This window comes from Loxodonta africana, chromosome 12 (assembly GCF_030014295.1).
Source record: "Loxodonta africana isolate mLoxAfr1 chromosome 12, mLoxAfr1.hap2, whole genome shotgun sequence".
NCBI classification, from domain to species: Eukaryota; Metazoa; Chordata; class Mammalia; order Proboscidea; family Elephantidae; genus Loxodonta; species Loxodonta africana.
Genome location: NC_087353.1, coordinates 97034108 through 97050892, shown reverse-complemented (window position 1 = coordinate 97050892; position 16785 = coordinate 97034108). Strand labels below are relative to the sequence as shown.

At 45.0% G+C, this 16785-nt stretch overlaps 1 protein-coding gene across 4 annotated transcripts in view; it reads right to left on the bottom strand.

Annotated features, from left to right (window-relative positions):
* LOC104846480 (small integral membrane protein 10-like protein 2A) overlaps window positions 1-16475 on the bottom strand; it is a 157071-nt gene extending 140596 nt beyond the window's left edge. Inside the window, exon 1 of one of the 4 annotated variants that reach the window (XR_010323711.1) lies at window positions 16251-16471. Coding sequence is in view for 2 of the 4 variants with exons in the window: in XM_064296026.1 (XP_064152096.1) it covers window positions 16251-16436 (186 nt within the window). In the remaining 2 variants the exon portion in view is untranslated. Of the gene's footprint in view, window positions 1-5943; window positions 6230-16250 lie in introns of those variants that run through there. The other 3 variants (XM_064296026.1, XM_064296025.1, XM_010596273.3) reach the window with 3 other exon arrangements.
* Window positions 16476-16785: the final 310 nt, after the last annotated feature.

Genomic DNA, 16785 nt, shown 5'->3' with positions numbered 1-16785 from the left:
TCCCTTTTAATTTTTTGAATGTTTTATAATCTATACTACATTTTTATAGGGCAAGTTATATAGTTTATGATCATGTATCTATACCTGGTGGTGCATGCTAAAAATATTTTCTTGGTAGAAACTGACCATCACTCTTTGTATCTGAGTAGTGGAACCCAGACAGTTGAGTAGATTCTGAATCAGAGTGACCCTACAGTACGGAGCAGAAATGCCCCATAGGGTCTCCAAGGAGTGGCTAGTGGATTCAAACTGCTGAACTCTTGGTTAGCAGCCATAACGCTTAACCACTACGCCACCAGGGCTCCTGAATAGAATAAGCACTCCACAAATATAAGGTGGTATTACTGTAAGTGTAGAGTCCATCAACATTTCAAAACAAAGTAATCAAGCTAAACCTAATCTTCTCTTAACTTTCCAAAGTTCGTTATTTCAAACTTAACATTTACATTACTGATTTGAAATGTACTAAGAATAAACACGGATCCCTGGGTGGCACAATTTGCACCTGACAACTAACCAAAAGGTTGGCAGTTCAAACCCACCCAACAGCACCAGAAGGAAAGGCCTGGCAATCTGCTTCCAGAAAGATTATAGGCAAAAAACCCCACGAAGCTAAGTTCTACTCTGTAAGACATGGGGTCTCTACAAGTCAGAATCGACTTGCTGGCAAAGGGTTAAGAATGGACATTCTCCTGAAATGAAAGCATTCTTAAACATACTTTTAATACATATTAAAATAGATTGTTTTATCTTTTATTTCTTAATAAAAATAGGTCACTTTAATATGGGACAGCTCAGAAAAATTAGTGTCTAACCACTGTTACTATGTTCTTGTACAAGGGCCTAGTATTCAGAAAGATGAAGTACTTCCAGAATTGTGTTAAAATATTTGAAATATGGGCTATTAATCATTTATTTAATAATAATTTAATAATGATAAAGAGCTTACTGATGACCTTCTAGTTCTTTAGTAAATGCCGTAATCAACTATATATTAACTCTCTTTCCAAAAATACAAATACCTGAGTAGGTCAATGAATACATTTTGGCTCCTAGCATTCGACTAGCCAATCCTTCGATACTAGACTGTATTAGAGATATTACTTACTGCCGAGAGCCAGAAATAACTTTTAAATAATTTCTAAACATATTTAATAGTCATTTGTAAAATATTTTTTCATAGTTTATTCTCACTACCCGAGACATCTATTGTACCAGATACTGTATGCACAATTATATAATTAACTCTGGGGCCCCCAGCTATCTTCCTCACCACCCCCAACTAAGTCTACAAAATAAACAGCATGTATTATGGCACACAACTTATCCTCCAAAACTTAGACCACCCCGATGAGGGAAGAGGCATATTCTGGAGTTCACGGGAGTATGAATCAGGAACAACAGTGTGGTTGTTACTGTGAGTCGCCTTTAAGTCATCTCCGACTCCCGGCGACCCCCATGTGCAGAGCAGAGCTGTGCTCTGTAGAATTTTCAAGGGTATGACCTTTCGAAAGCAAACTGCCAGGCCTACTTCTGAGGCATCGTTGAGTGGGTTTCAACCACCAACCTTTCAGTTAGTAGGTCTACCCCTCAAGCATGTGTGCCACCCAGGGACTCCATAAACAGTACCAAAAACCAAACCTACTGCCACTGAGCCAACTCTGCCTCATAGTGATTCTTACAGGACAGAGCAGAACTGCCCCACAGGGTTTCCAAGACTGTGATCTTTACAGAAGCAGACTGCCCCACCTTTCTCCCTAGGAGTGGCTAGTGAGTTCAAACCGCCAACCTTTCGGTTAGCAGGTTAACCGCTGTGCTACCAGGGCTCCTACCAAAAACATAGCAGTGGGAGTAAATTCCTGAACTTACTGTTCCCCTACAGATGATAAAGGCTGAGAAATAAGAGGCTCAGCACCATGGGTTTGGTATGTCCACAAGGATCTCTGATGCAGACACAAGAAATCACCTTCCACAAAAAGCCCCACCTCCACTGAAGGCAGATGGCCTGCTGGATGATAACGGACCTGACCCAGTTAGGCAGCTGGACTCCTGTCCTCCCACTTGCCCTCATCCAAGCTATTCATGGCTCTGTTCAGTTAAAAATATCCTGGCCTCTATGCTCCTAAAAGAAGCTGGCAAGCTGAGTCCCAGAGGGGAGAGGGAAAAAGTCACAGCAAACATAGCCTGGCCCGCTCAGCCAAGGGCAGGGTGACAATGGGCTGGCTCTGAGTGGGTCTCAAATAACAACAGCTTACAGACATGCTCCAGGACGGTCCTGCCCTCACCAGACTTGGAACGGGGACATGAAAGTGTCTGACTGTCCCTGTGCTCCTGGCTAAAATGACCATCCTGGGGAGCTGATGGAAACAAACCCCTCATTCCTACATAGCTCAAAGGACGAGAACCAGAAATGATCCAATCATTTCTGAATGAAGCCACATCATAACCACAGGGTACACACAAACTCTGAGTTCCCTTTACTAATGGCTCAGCACGTCTGAATCACACATACCCTTCAAAAGCCAGCCACCCATCTCTCTCCAGCGCTTCCTCCTTCCTGACACCAGAGCTCTGGAAGGCGCAGCCACTGTCAGGCCCAGGAGGTGAGAGAGTTCGGAGGAGGCTCCGCTCTGTCCCACCTCTGGGGCCTCGGGCAACTTATCCTCCTCAGGGAAACACACTCACCTCACAGGACTCTGTGAGGGCAAATGTGTGAGAAATGCCCTCTGAGAGCACATCATGGGCAGCTGTTACTGCTATCATAATTAGCAGTAGCAGCAGCAGCGGCAGCTGTGTTCCAGGGAGTTGTGTCGTGAAACGTCAGGCCTACCCAAAGAGCATGTGGCTTTTGCCTTGGCTCCTGGGAGGTGACCTCAGGCTCCTAGAAAGTCTCACCTGTCTGTGCTGGCTGGGGTCTCTGGCCCCCGGGACAGTCTGGTGGTATGATTTATGATGGGGGCGTCAGGCCACACCATATCAGTTCTGACCTCCAGAGGAAGTGAGGTCAGCAGGCAGGCATTATGTGAACGAGCTCCAAGAAACTCTGATACCAAAGGCACAGTGAGCTTCCCTGGTTGGCAGTAATGGCAGTGCTCTTTACGTACTGTCATACACGGAAGCCAGGAGGGAACGCAGACCAGGACTCCACGGGGAGAGGACGCGTGGAAGCGTGGAGTTTGGACCCTCCCAGGCCTCACCCTATGCCTCTCTTCTTTCAGCTGATTTTAATTTGTGTCCTTTCACTAGAATAAAACTATAATACGCTTTCCTCCGTTTTGTGAGTTGTTCTAGCAGATCATACGATAAGGGTGGTTGTGGAAACCTCTAAACTTGTGGCTGGTGTCTGAAGTGAGGGCAATCTCTTAGGAACTCTGCCCTCTGACTGTGGAGTCTGGCCAGCAAATGACGTGATGCTGCTGAGAGGCTTCGTAACACTGAGGACACAGGAGTAACTGCTGGAGATGGCAGCATGGAGGTGGCCTCCACAGGGACAATTGCCTTCAGTGGAGGCAAAGGCTCAGGCTGGATCGGCTGAGTGAATGGAGATCAACAAAAGGCCTCTCCTGGATCAAAGGAGAATGAAGAACACCAAGCTCACACGATAACTAAGAGCCCAAGAGACAGAAAGGGCCACATGAACCAGAGACCTGCAGCATCCTGAGACCAGAAGAACTAGTTGGTGCCCGGCCACAACCGATGACTGCCCTGACAGGGAGCACAACAGAGAACCCCTGAGGGAGCAGGAGATCAGTGGGATGCAGACCCCAAATTCTCACAAATAGACCAGACTTAATGGTCTGACTGAGACTAGAGGAATCCCGGCGGTCATGGTCCCCAAACTTTCTGTTGGCCCAGGACAGGAACCATTCCCGAAGACAACTCATCAGACATGACATAGAAGGGACTGGACAATGGGTTGGAGAGAGATGCTGACGAAGAGTGAGCTACTTGTATCAGGTGGACACTTGAGACTGTGTTGGCATCTCCTGTCTGGAGGGGGGATGGGAGGATAGAGAGAGTTGGAAGCTGGCAAAAGTGTCACGAAAGGAGAGACTGGAAGGGCTGACTCATTAGGGGGAGAGCAAGTGGGAGTACGGAGTAAGGTGTATATAAACTTATATGCGACAGTTTGACTTGATTTGTAAACGTTCACTTGAAGCTCAATAAAAGTTAATAAAAAAAAAAAAAAAGGCCCCTCCTGCGTTGCCTGGGGCACAAGGCGGACTGACCTCACAGAGGGCAACTTGGCAATAACTTTAAAAACCACAAATGTACACGGACTTTGATACAGGAGTATACTGAGATTGCTTGGTACAGATTCAATCAACAAACAAGCATTGAGCTCCTACCAGAAGCGAGGCACTTGTTTTAGGTGCTGGTGCTAGGACAGTATACAAAGCAGACAAAAAGAACTCTGTCTTCTTAAAGCTTACTTTCTGGAGCCTTGGTGGCGCAGTGGTTAAGAGCTTGGCTGCTAACCAAAAAGTCAGCAGTTCGAATTCACTAGCCGCTCCTTGGAAACCCTATGAGGCAGTTCTACTCCATTCTATAGGGTCAATATGAGCCATAATCGACTTGATGGCAAAGAGTTTGTTTTTCGTTTTTTTAAATATTTATCAGGACAAAAATGTCTGCACAAGACTAGTCACTGCAGAATTATTTGGAGAAAGAGCAACGTGGATCCATACAGTCCACTATATATCAGGATAAACTTTAAAGACATTAGATTTAAAAATAAAAACTAAAGGAAAAAGAGTACGAGAATAAAAATAGTAAAATATGGGTGAATTCCTTATAACCATAAGAGTTGAGAAGGCCTTTCTAACTATGACAAAACTCAAGTCTTAAAAGACTGTTAAATTTTACTACGTGAAAATAGACTTCATTAAGGCAAAAAGATACTATAAGCCAAGTCAAAACACAGTAACAAACTAGAAAATAAATTTCAACTCTTGAATAGTTGTTAAATAGACAAAGGGCTATTTAACAGACACAAAGCTCCAAGAAATTAAGAAAAAGACCAACAATCCAACAGAAAAATGAGCAAAGAACATGGGCAATTCACAGAAAAAGAAATGCAAACAGGTCTTTCTCTCACACCACCTCTTCCTTTAAGTAAGGGAGGCCTGCTGCTCTGCCACCAAAATACACCCAACAAGGCAGCCACCTGGCACCACCTCCACTGCCCGCACCCTGCCAGCTCACCATTAGTTCTCCCCCGGGTTACTGTAATCCTCTCCCTGCCTCCACCCCTTACAGAGTTTTAAAAGTGATCCTGGTGAAATGGTTAGTTATCGTATGACTCAGCAGTTCCACTCCTAGGTAGATCCCCTGGAGAACTGAAAACACATGCCCGTGCAAAAACTTGTACACAAATATTCATAGCAGCACTATCATAACAGCCAAAAACTGGAAGCAATCGAAATGTCCATCAACTGGTGACTGAATAAATGAAATGTAAAAAAAAAAAAAATTTTTAATATATTTTTTTTTTATGGATATACAATGGAATATTATTCAGACACAAAAAGGAATGAAGTCCTGATACATGCTACGACACGGAAGAACCTTGAAAACATGATGCTACGCGAAAGAAGCCAGTCACAGAGGACTATGTATTATATGGTTCCATTCATATGAAATGTTTAGAATAGCCACACAGACAAATATAGACAGGGAAGTAGAATAGTGGTTGGTCCCCTAGGGCTGGGGGAACAGAGGGACATGGGGGTGACACCTGAGGCTTCTTTCTACAGTAATGAAAATGTTCTAAAATTGAATGTGGTGGATGTGGTAGGCACTCATCTAGAAACACACATAACGAATCTAGAAACACACATAGTGAATCTGGAAACATAAATATCGAATCTAGAAACACACATAGCAAATCTATAAATATACATACCAAATCTATAACCATACATACAAAATCTATAAACATACCGAAAGCCATTGAGCTGTATGTTTGAAGTGGTAAATTGTATGGTATGTGAATTCTATCTCAATAACGCTGTTTTTAAAAAAGTTATCCTTTTGATGGGGGCTTGCTGAAAGGACACAGGCGCCAATATGAAAAACCTTCGCTGGAAAAGCTGGAGCAATCTGAACAACACAGAAAACAACAACAGTATTGGATGACTGATAACTTAACGAATAAAATAACTATCCATGACCCCATACTGATAAAAATAAATGACCAAATAAATGCATGAGAAGAGACAACTCTTCCTTACAAAAGAAGTCTAATGAATAAATGAATAATGAATAAATGTGGAAGGAACTAGAGAAATAAAAAATATCTAGAAGAGGCAAATGCATAGAAACAAAAGATTAGCGGCTACCAAGAGCTGAAGGAGCCCTGGTGGTACAGTGGTTATGCATGCACTTGGCCGCTTAATGAACTCAACCCCGTTCTATGGGAGAAAGACCTGGCCATCTGCTCCCATAAACGTGATAGCCTTGGAAACACCACGGGGAAATTCTTCCCTGTCCTATTAGGGTTGCTATGCGTTGGAAATGACTTAACGGCAACAGGTACCAAGGGCTGGGGGGAGGAGAGAACGAATGAAAGCTCTTGCCAAACGGGTTCTGAGTTTTTGCTTGTGTTGTTGTTAGGTGCCGTCGAGTGAGTTTCGCCTCATAGTTATCCTATGTGCAAGAGAATGAAACACTGCCTGGTATTGGGCCCTCCTCACAATCATCGTTATGTTGGAGCCCACTGTTGCAGCCACTGTGTGCCAATCCATCTTGTTGAGGGTCTTCCTCTTTTTTGGCAACCCTCTACTTTACCAAGCATGATGTCCTTCTCCAGAGACTGGTCTCTCCTGATAAAACGCCCAAAGTATGTGAGATCAAGTCTTGCCATCCTCGCTTCTAGGCAGAATTCCAGCTGTACTTCTTCCAGGACAGATTTGTTCGTTCTTCTGGAAGTCTAGGGTATATTCAATATTCTTTCCCAACACCGTAATTCAAAGACATCGATTCTTCTTTGGTTTTCCTTATTCACTGGGGTGATGGAAAACTTTTGGAAATGGATAGTAGTGATGGCAGCACAACATGGTGAATGTAATTAACGTCACTGAATTGTACACTTAAAAATGGTTACAGTGAGCAGCCATCTAAGATATTCCACTGGTCCCACCCCGTCTGGAGCAAGGGAGAACGAAGAAAGCCAAAGACACAAGGGGAAGAATAGTCCAAAGGACTAATGGACCACAAGTACCACAGCCTCCACCAGACCGAGTCCAGCACAATTAGATGGTGCCCAGCTACCACCAGGGAGGGACTGCTCTGACAGGGATCACAATAGAGGGTCCCTGACAGAGCTGGAGAAAAATGTAGACCAATATTCTAACACACAAATAAGACCAGACCTACTGGTCTGACAGAGGCTGGAGAGTATGGCCCCCGGACACCCTTTTAACTCAGTAATGAAGTCACTCTTCAGGTTTACCCTTCAGCCAGAGACTAGACAGGCCCATAAAACAAAATGAAACTAAATGGGCACATGAGCCCAGGGGCAAGGACAAGAAGGCAGGAGGGGACAGGAAAGCTGGTAATATGGAACCCAAGGTCAAGAAAGGGAGTGCTGCCATGTTGTTGGGTTGGCAACCAATGTCACATAACAGTATGTGTATTGTTTAATGAGAAACTAATTTGCTCTGCAAACCTTCATCTAAAGTACCATTTTAAAAAATGGTTATAATGCTAAACTTTTTGTTAAACATATTTTATTACAATAAAAATACCCTATATACAGAATTCATAACACTGCATCATTGATTGTTTTTATTAGTAAGAATAAATCTTGCTAAATGCAGCCAAAACCAAAAAAACCAAACCCAGTGCCGCCAAGTCGATTCCAACTCATAGCGACCCTATAGGACAGAGTAGAACTGCCCCGTAGTTTCCAAGGAGCACCTGGCGGATTTGAACTACTGACCTCTTAGTTAGCAGGCATAGCACTTAACCACTACGCCACCAGGGTTTCCAAATGCAGCCAATACTCCCATTTTTTCTTTTCTTTTTGCACAAGTTCCAAACTTTTAAGGTTCATCTCTATCTAAATGGCAGGAATGAAAGTTTCTGGACACTTGATACTGTATTACCCTGAAAAGGCTGACTGAAAGCAGGGCAGAACCATTACCACCGCATGTGCCCTTCATACTCTGATGTTCCACAATACAGGAGGGATAGAAAAAGAAAGAGTTTAAAAAATGAACCAAGAAAAATAAACCAAGAAGGTCCATATCCAACCAGCCTTGTTTCAAAGTGTCGTTGGATCCACCACAGGGTGTTGTCTCACGATGCACCACGTGAGAACAGTAAGGGGGGAAGACCTATGTCTACTCAGGGAAGTACCGTTTGCTTAGCAGAGGTGGCGTGGTTGTTGTTAGCTGCCCTGAGGTCGGCCCCCAACTCATGGTGGCCCCACACACAAGGAAACAAAATGCCACCCAGTCCTGCACCGTCCCCGTGATTGGTTCTGGATTGGATCATTCTGATCCATGTAGTTTGCACTGGCTGATTTTTGGAACTCGCTCGCCAGGTCTTTCTTCCTAGTCTATCTTCGTCTGGAAGGTACGCTGAAACCTGTTTGCATCATAGCAAAACACAAGCCTTCAGTGACGGACAGGTGGTGGCTGTGCACGGGGTGCACTGGCTGGGATTCGAACCTGGGTCTCCTGCACAGAGGGGAGAACCTGGCAAGTTTTATTGCAGAGACACAGTGTACCTCTTCCCACTCTGATGGTTACGGGTAGATACGAATGACTGCAAATCCAGCAAAAACTGTGAATGGAAGGGGTTTTCCGACTGTGGTGAAACTGTAATACGGTGCTCTAAAAAAAAAAAAAAAAGGCTCTCTCTTCTCCATAAAGCAGAAATCATAAAAGTGGCTCTTCCCTCTCTATCCTCTTTCCTGCATTTCACCTGGGCACTCTCCTAAGGCTGGACTGCTTCCCCCAGAGGCTGACAAACATACCGTATTTATGAAACAACTTTTAGTGAAGTAATAAAAACAATTTTCAAACTGGCTTTTCTTCACTTAATGTATCATGAACATCTTTTTATATTAGTACATACAGATCTCACTCATACACTCTGACATCTGCTTGAACTAGTACATGACCATTCATAGGACTTCTAAAAAACGAGTCAAGGCTGTAGGTGTTGACTGCATTACTCTTCGAACTCTCCTGTAGGTTTAAAAATTTTCAAAACAAAAAGTTTTTGAAAAACCATGATTTAAGCTTTCATTTGAAAGACAGAAAAGTTTCCATGGCATTTTTGTTTCCTGTATGTTTAGCCCTTATCATCCTGAAGTAAAGAGCTGTCCAGTATCTCAGAAGCCGGGACAAACTCCCAGGTTTAAGTGAGCTCATGGTTTGACTGAAAAATGAGTAACATGGCCTTAAGCTTTTACAGAGCTTACGAGATTTTATAAAGTTTTTTTTTTTTTTTTTTTAATAGTCTCTAATTTCCCCTAATTTTCTTCTCAGAGCCCCGTGTAAACCAAACAGTAGGGAAAAGCTCCTTTCAAGCTGTGATCAGTCCTAGGAACAGGATCTTGGTTGCTGTTATGGACTGAATTGTGTCTGCCAAAAATGTGTTGTAAATCCTAACTAACCCTTATACCTGTGATTATATTCAATTTGGAAATGCTTTTCTTTTTTATGTTAATGAAAGTATTAGTGTAGAATGTGACTAGAATCAATCTCTTTTGATATAAAAAGGCTCATATGCTTAATATACCAAGTAAGAGAGCAAGCAGAGACGAGGGAAGATAGACGCCATGCCACATGAAGATCACCAAAGCGCCCAGAAATAGAAGCTCAAGGAATAAGGACTTTCCCCAGAGCGGACGGAAAGAGAAAGCCTTCCCCTAGACCTGGCATCCTATTTTCGAACTTCTAGCCTCCTAAACCAAGAAAATAAATTTCTGTTTCTTGAAGCCACCCACTTGTGGTGTTTCTGTTATAGCAGCACTGGGTAACTAACACACTACTTTTTGAAGCTGTTCAGACATAAGTAAGATCTTTCCAATCAGAGTCAAAGTCCTTTCAATGCCCACAAGACACCAGGGAGCTGCCCTGAACACTCTTGTCTGGCTCTCCTAACACCTTCCTCACTCACTCTGCTCCAACGCATCAGCCCCTGCTGTTCCTGAAGCATGCCAGGCATGGACCAGCCCCAGGGCCTTTGCACCAGCTGTCCCTCTACCTGAAATACTTTTCTCACCCAGGCATATCCGTGGCTAAAGCCCTCACCTTCTCAGTGAGGCATTCTGAGTGCCCTATTTGAAATGGCAACCAGCTTGCCCAAGGCCCCTGCATCCCGAACTCTTTTAACTTGCTCAGAATGAATGAATAACAGATTTTCAAATGATAGGTGAACATTGAACATATGGAGCTATGGATTTGGAAAGTCATTCAAAGAGAGACAACTAAAAAAGAGCAGAGACAGAACAAGGGGAAAGACAGCACAAAGGGAGGAGCCCAAGGAAGATTCTCAGGCCTGGGCAGCACTGGGCAGGGCAGCAGACAGGCGCAGGTAAAACAAGGCTCTTGTTTGGCTTGACAACTATCATCAACCTTCAGGATCTCTTCTTTGCTCTGTTCTTTCTTAAGCCTTCTCTTTTAGTTACAAGAATCTAGGTGACCTTGGAACTAAGATACTTGATTCTTCCCCCTGGGCCACATAACTGAACCGCTGTAGGCATAACTTGTTAAATGACACCAGGTTCTCAGTATGATTTTTTACCTTGCTTTTACTAAATATAGTATTTAGTATGGATTCTTGCTTTTTTCCTGCCTTTGTATTTCAGATTCTGTAAAAATAGAGTAGATGCTAGTAACTCTAGGAGGTGAAGCCTTGCTTGCAAACAGGATTTTTTAATCGTAATCCTTCTCAGCTTACAAAGCCCTTTTGCATTGATTTTCTCCTTTAATCATCTTTCAGACTAATGAGGTATAAATCTTCTTAAAACTCCTCACTGCCCTACAAACAAGAGATTTGGGAGTCCTAAGTAAACCAGTAAGAAATGGAGTCCTTTTAATTCTCATTACTTGCAACACAGACTCCAGCACCCCTGCAAAGAGGAAGGGCACCAAGTGTTCTGAGAAAAAAAAGAGCAGGGTGCCGGGGCGGGCCCCCTTACTGAGACTCTACTTCCTGTTGCACTCCCTTTAGGAAGGCCAGAGTAATTAAACCCTCAAATCAGGTAACTTAGTGATTTTCTACACATGAACAAAAACTCTATATAACTTGCAAGGGTTTTTAAAGTACCCGAGGTAAATACAGCATCTTATTGAGACCGAGGTCACAGCCTCTTCCGTTACAGTGAAGACAGAGACCACCCCCCTTCAGTCTGGGAAGAGCTGTTTATTGGTCAAGCCCGTGATCAAGCCTAAAATCCTCATCCAGCTCTTAGAAGCCCTTCCCCAAGGTAGGTGGTGAAACCCTCTCCCTACTTGCCCCCAAACTGACAAAAAGTCCTCTCTCTGCTTCTCAAGGAGTCCCTGTGTGGTACAAATGGCTAATGCACTTGGCTGCTAATCAAAAGGTTAGAGGTTCAAGTCCACACACCAAGCCTCAGAAGAAAGGCCTGGCAATCTACTTCCAAAAAATCAGCCATTAAAAACACTATAGCTTTTACACCTGTAAAAACTGAACTGACAAAACTTGTGTGATAAAGATACATTTACAACAAAAACAGAAAAAAAAAAAGAGAGAGAGAGAGAGTAGCTGCTGAAGCTGCTCACGTACAACCAAACACCTCATGGGATTTTGTTCCTTGGTTTGGAGGTTTATGGTCATGGTTTCATGAGGCATCCCAGTTAATTGGCCTAATAACGGGTTTAGCGCTTCCGTTCTACCTCCTAGTTCACCGCGTAGTGCCTGGGGTCTTAAAAGCTTGCAAGCAGCCATCCAAGGCACAACAATCGGTCTCTATTCACCTGGAGCAAGACAAAGACAGGAATAGGAGGAGGATATGGAATGTGTGGCTAATTGGCTCCATGAACTGCCTCCTTTGCCGTGAGACCAGAAGAACTGGATGGAGCCCAACTACCACTACTGAACATTTTGATCAAAGATTCTATAGAAGAATCCTGATCAAAAAGGGGAAAATGAAGAACAGCATTTCAAATTCTCATGGACTCCAGACCTTCTGGAGCCATGGAGGGTGGATGAACTATGGCAACTGCTGCTCTGAGATAATCTTTAAAACATAAACGAAAAATATCCCCTGAAGTCATCTTAAAACCTAATAACAGTTTAGCTTATACAATAAAAAAGGTCTGCCTTGGGCATTGTGCTCTTTTAAGAACTATCTATATGAGATCAGAGTGATGACAGCAACTCAAAAGATTAGATAGGAACCTTGGGGGCAGGGAGTTTATGTTAATGAAGGGGGAACAACTCAAAAAAGGAGGATGAGAAAGGTTGCACAACTTGAAGAATATAATCAATGTCACTAAAATGTAAACACAGAAACTGCTGAGTTGGTTTATGTTTTGCTGTGTATATTCTCAACAACAACAAACTAAAGTTGTCCCTAGGTATTGGGGTATTGGTTCCAGGGCCCTCCCTTCATGGATACCAATATCCACAGATGCTTAAGTCTCTTATATAAAATGGTGTAGTATCTGCATATAACCTACATACAGCGCCCCCATACTTCAAATCTCTAGATTGCTTATAATATCTAATACAATGTAAATGCTACGTGAACAGTCGTTATACTGTACTGTTTAGGGAATAGTGACAAGAAAAAAAGTCTGTTTTATTTTTTTCCAAATATTTTTGATCCACGGTTGGTTGAATCCATGGATGTGGAACCCGTGAATACAGCGGGCCGACTGTAAATAAAATTTAGAAGAATAACCCACTATAGAGCACAGTCCTGCTCTGACATATATTAGGTCACCATGAGTCAGAGTCGACTTCACACCACTTAGTTTTTCTGTTCCTCAAGCATTTGGCTCCCGGAATTCTCAAAAGCTGTGCTGTACCTGGGACAGTGGTCGATGTCAAACCCACAAACCTATTCACTGTGGGCTTTCAGGATTGGGGCTCTCCTCTGACTGCCTACCCACACCACTCTTATAGATCCAATTTCCCTCCTTCAGAATGTACTTCAGTTCACTTATACTCACTCGCTCCTTATTATGAGTTTTCACCAACTGCCTAGCCTTCTCGGATAGCCCCAATTATTTCTCAGGCAAATCTGTATTCAAATAACATTTCCAGAGATTATTTCGACAGCCTACAAACAACTGAGGAGTCTGGAAACCCCAAGCATCACTTCAGCAATGAAGTCCTTCATTCTTTATTGATGATGGTAGCCTGGGCTAGTGTGGTGATCATAAAAGACAGAAGGGGACATACAAGAAAGGTGATTTTTTTAATAACTTAAAACACAGTAATATTCAACATAACAGCACTAGGCAGAGATTCTCTCTTACAGAATTTCTTGTTATTTTATAAAATGACTGAAAATAAGATGCATCAATTGGTCTCAACCCACCTGGATCAAAGGAGAATGAAGAACACCAAGGTCACACGATAACTAAGAGTCCAGGAGACAGAAAGGGCCACATGAACTAGAGACTTACATCATCCTGAGACCAGAAGAACCAGATGGTGCCCAGCCACAACCGATGACTGCCCTGACAGGGAGCACAACAGAGAACCCCTGAGGGAGCAGGAGATCAGTGGGATGCAGACCCCAAATTCTCATAAAAAGACCAGACTTAATGGTCTGACTGAGACTAAAGGAATCCCAGCGGTCATGGTCCCCAAACCTTCTGTTGGCCCAGGACAGGAACCATTCCCAAAGACAACTCAGCAGTCATGAAAGGAACTGGACAGTGGGTAGGAGAGAGATGCTGACGAAGAGTGAGCTAATGATATCAGGTGGACACTTGAGACTGTGTTGGCATCTCCTGTCTGGAGGGGGGATGGGAGGATAGAGAGAGCTGGAAGCTGGCAAAATTGTCATGAAAGGAGAGACTGGAAGGGCTGACTCATTAGGGGGAGAGGAAGTGGGAGAACGGAGTAAGGTGTATATAAACTTATATGTGACAGTCTGACTTGATTTGTAAACGTTCACTTGAAGCTCAATAAAAGTTGATTAAAAAAAAATGACTGAAAATGATTAATGTAACTATAGATAAGAAGTTCCAAAGTAAGAGCTCGCTACGTCAAATCTAACCTGTTGACATGTTTCATGTTGCCCACCAAAAATTTTTCTTTAAGTTCTGAGTTAATTTGGTGTCTAAAAATCAGACTTTTCAGTTTCTTTTGGAAATCGTCAGATCTGGCAAGCACTGGATAGGTATTTCCACAGGGCGGCCAGTGGCTAGAGCACAGACTTTCTGGGTTACCGCAGCTCCCAACCAGCACCCTTGACCTGCTTGAAAGATACCTGAGTTTTCACGGATTTATGTTCTACTGTGCGTATTTTCAACAGCAGAAATAAATAAAACAAATGATTGGGGGGGAAAAAAGATACTTGAGTTTTCTATTCCTCTAGCCTGTTAACAATTACCTGGATGGTACCGACAGTTAAATAAATGTTTAGTGGCTAACTGAAAGGCTGGCAGTTCTAGTCTACCCAGAGGTACCTTGGAAGAAAGGCCTGGTGGTCTCCTGAAAAATCAACAACTGAAAACCCTACCTGAGGACAGTTTTACTCTGTCACCCATGGGGTTGCCATAAGGGCAATTCAAATCAAAGGCAACTGATTAGTCTGTTACCATTCACGGATGCCACAGCCCTGGTTCATATAAGAGTATCTCAATACAGAATGGGAAACTGAGAGGCAGGTTCACCTCAACCCACCTTGACACAATTTTGATCAGTGGTTGGTTTTACGTGACCCGCCATCACCAGTGTTGGGCACCAGCAACTTGAATGAGAGTCCAAGCACAGGGACAATTACACTCTAATCCAACCAAACCAAACAAACAAAAAAAAGGCACCTGCCTGATGCTCCACTGCACAGGCTTCCTCATTTTGCACACAAGGAAGTTACGCAAGTACTGTTAGACCGTAAGCTCCCTGAGGGCAGGGACCTTCTCCATCACAGACCCGTGCATGCATATGGTAGGCACTCTGAGATGTGTACACAGAATCCAAGAGGAGCTCAGCATTAGGCCACCTATGACACCACTTACAAAGAAAGAATTCTCAAACTGACACCTTCCCCTTCCACTAGAAAAAGGCATCCGTCATTCAAAAACCCATTGCCCTCTCAGGGATTCCGACTCATAGTGGCCCTATAAAACAGAGTAGAACTGCCCCATAGAGTTTCCAAGGCCACACTCTTTACCGGAACAGGTCACCAGGTCTTTCTCCCATAGAGCGGCTGGTGGGTTCAACCACTGGCCCTTTGGTTAGCACCCCAGAGGTTCACCATTGCACTCCTGTCATTTAGAAGATGCAGAAATGCCGGTTGGTGGTAGCAAAGGCAGTCTCCAGGGTGCCAGGCAGGGACCCACCATTTCACATCAGTCTGGAGCATGTACCACTCCTTTTACTATATCCCTCCTCCTCTCCCAGAGGAACTCTCATGGTGCAGTGGTTAAGTGCTCGGCTACTAACCAAAAGGTAGGGAGTTTGAACCTACTAGCCACTCCGCGGTAGAAAGACCTGGTAATCTGCTCCCATAAAGACTGTAGCCTAGAAAACCCTATGGGGCAGTTCTATCCTGTCCTATAGGTTCACTCTGAGTCGGAAATCAACTCGAGGGCAATAGGTTTTGGTTTCTGCCTCTCCTGCTTCATTTCTTTTCATCTTCCCCGCCGCTCACTCCCACCCCTGACCAGGATAAATAACATACGTGCACCAGAATACCATGAATTTCCGACTCATTTTAAGTTTTCCGGATAACATAAAGAAGCTTCGCAAAGTTTGGAAACTAGAAAACCAACAATCTGTATTTCTCTGGGCAGAATTTCCTTTTCAGGCCCCTTCCTACCCATGCCATCAACCTGTCTTCGGACCTCACGACAAGCAAGAAGCTTAAGGAGACCTCGTTTGGAAAACGGGGGTGACAATCATCTCACTGGGTCTCTGTGGGATTGCACGAGAAAACGCACGGTGCTCGGCACACTCAGCGTCCCATCCAGCCGGTGCAGGCTCCCTTGGGCATCTGCAGCATCCTCGGCGGGCAGGCCCGGCCGCCGGGGGAGGGTCGAGAAAGAGGGGGCAGGCCGGGCGGCGCCCGGGCCCGGCAGGTCACCCACCTGCAGACGGACGTTGAGCATCATGGAAGCCACGATGTACAGGTAGGGGAAGTTGATGCGCAGCCGCCAGGCCAGGTCGAAGAAGATGAGCAGCGTGCGGGTCAGCCCCTTGCAGAAGACCCCATAAGAGCGGGCGGCGGCCGAGCGCGACAGCCGGACAGCCAGGCCCGACAGAGCCGCCGCCATATAGACCGGCGGCGCCGCCGCCGCCCGCCCGCGGCGCGCACAGTCCCCGTCAACCGGGGCTGCCCGCGCTCCGCCCGCCAGCCGCCGGCCCCTCTCCCCGCGTCGCCCGGCCTCCGCCCCGGCCGCTGGCCCGCTCGACGCGCTGAGGGAGGCGGGCGGCGGCCACGGGGGAGGACACCTCCGCACGTCACACTGGGGAAGCGTCGGGGTGTCGCCGCCTCGCCCGCCCAGGCCGCGCCGCCTGACGTCACAATGTCCGCCGGCTGCGCTCCGCGCCTGCGCCACCCTCGACTCCGCCTTCGGCCCCGCCCCCGGCAGGTGAGCTGCGCATGCGCGGGAGAACGGGGTG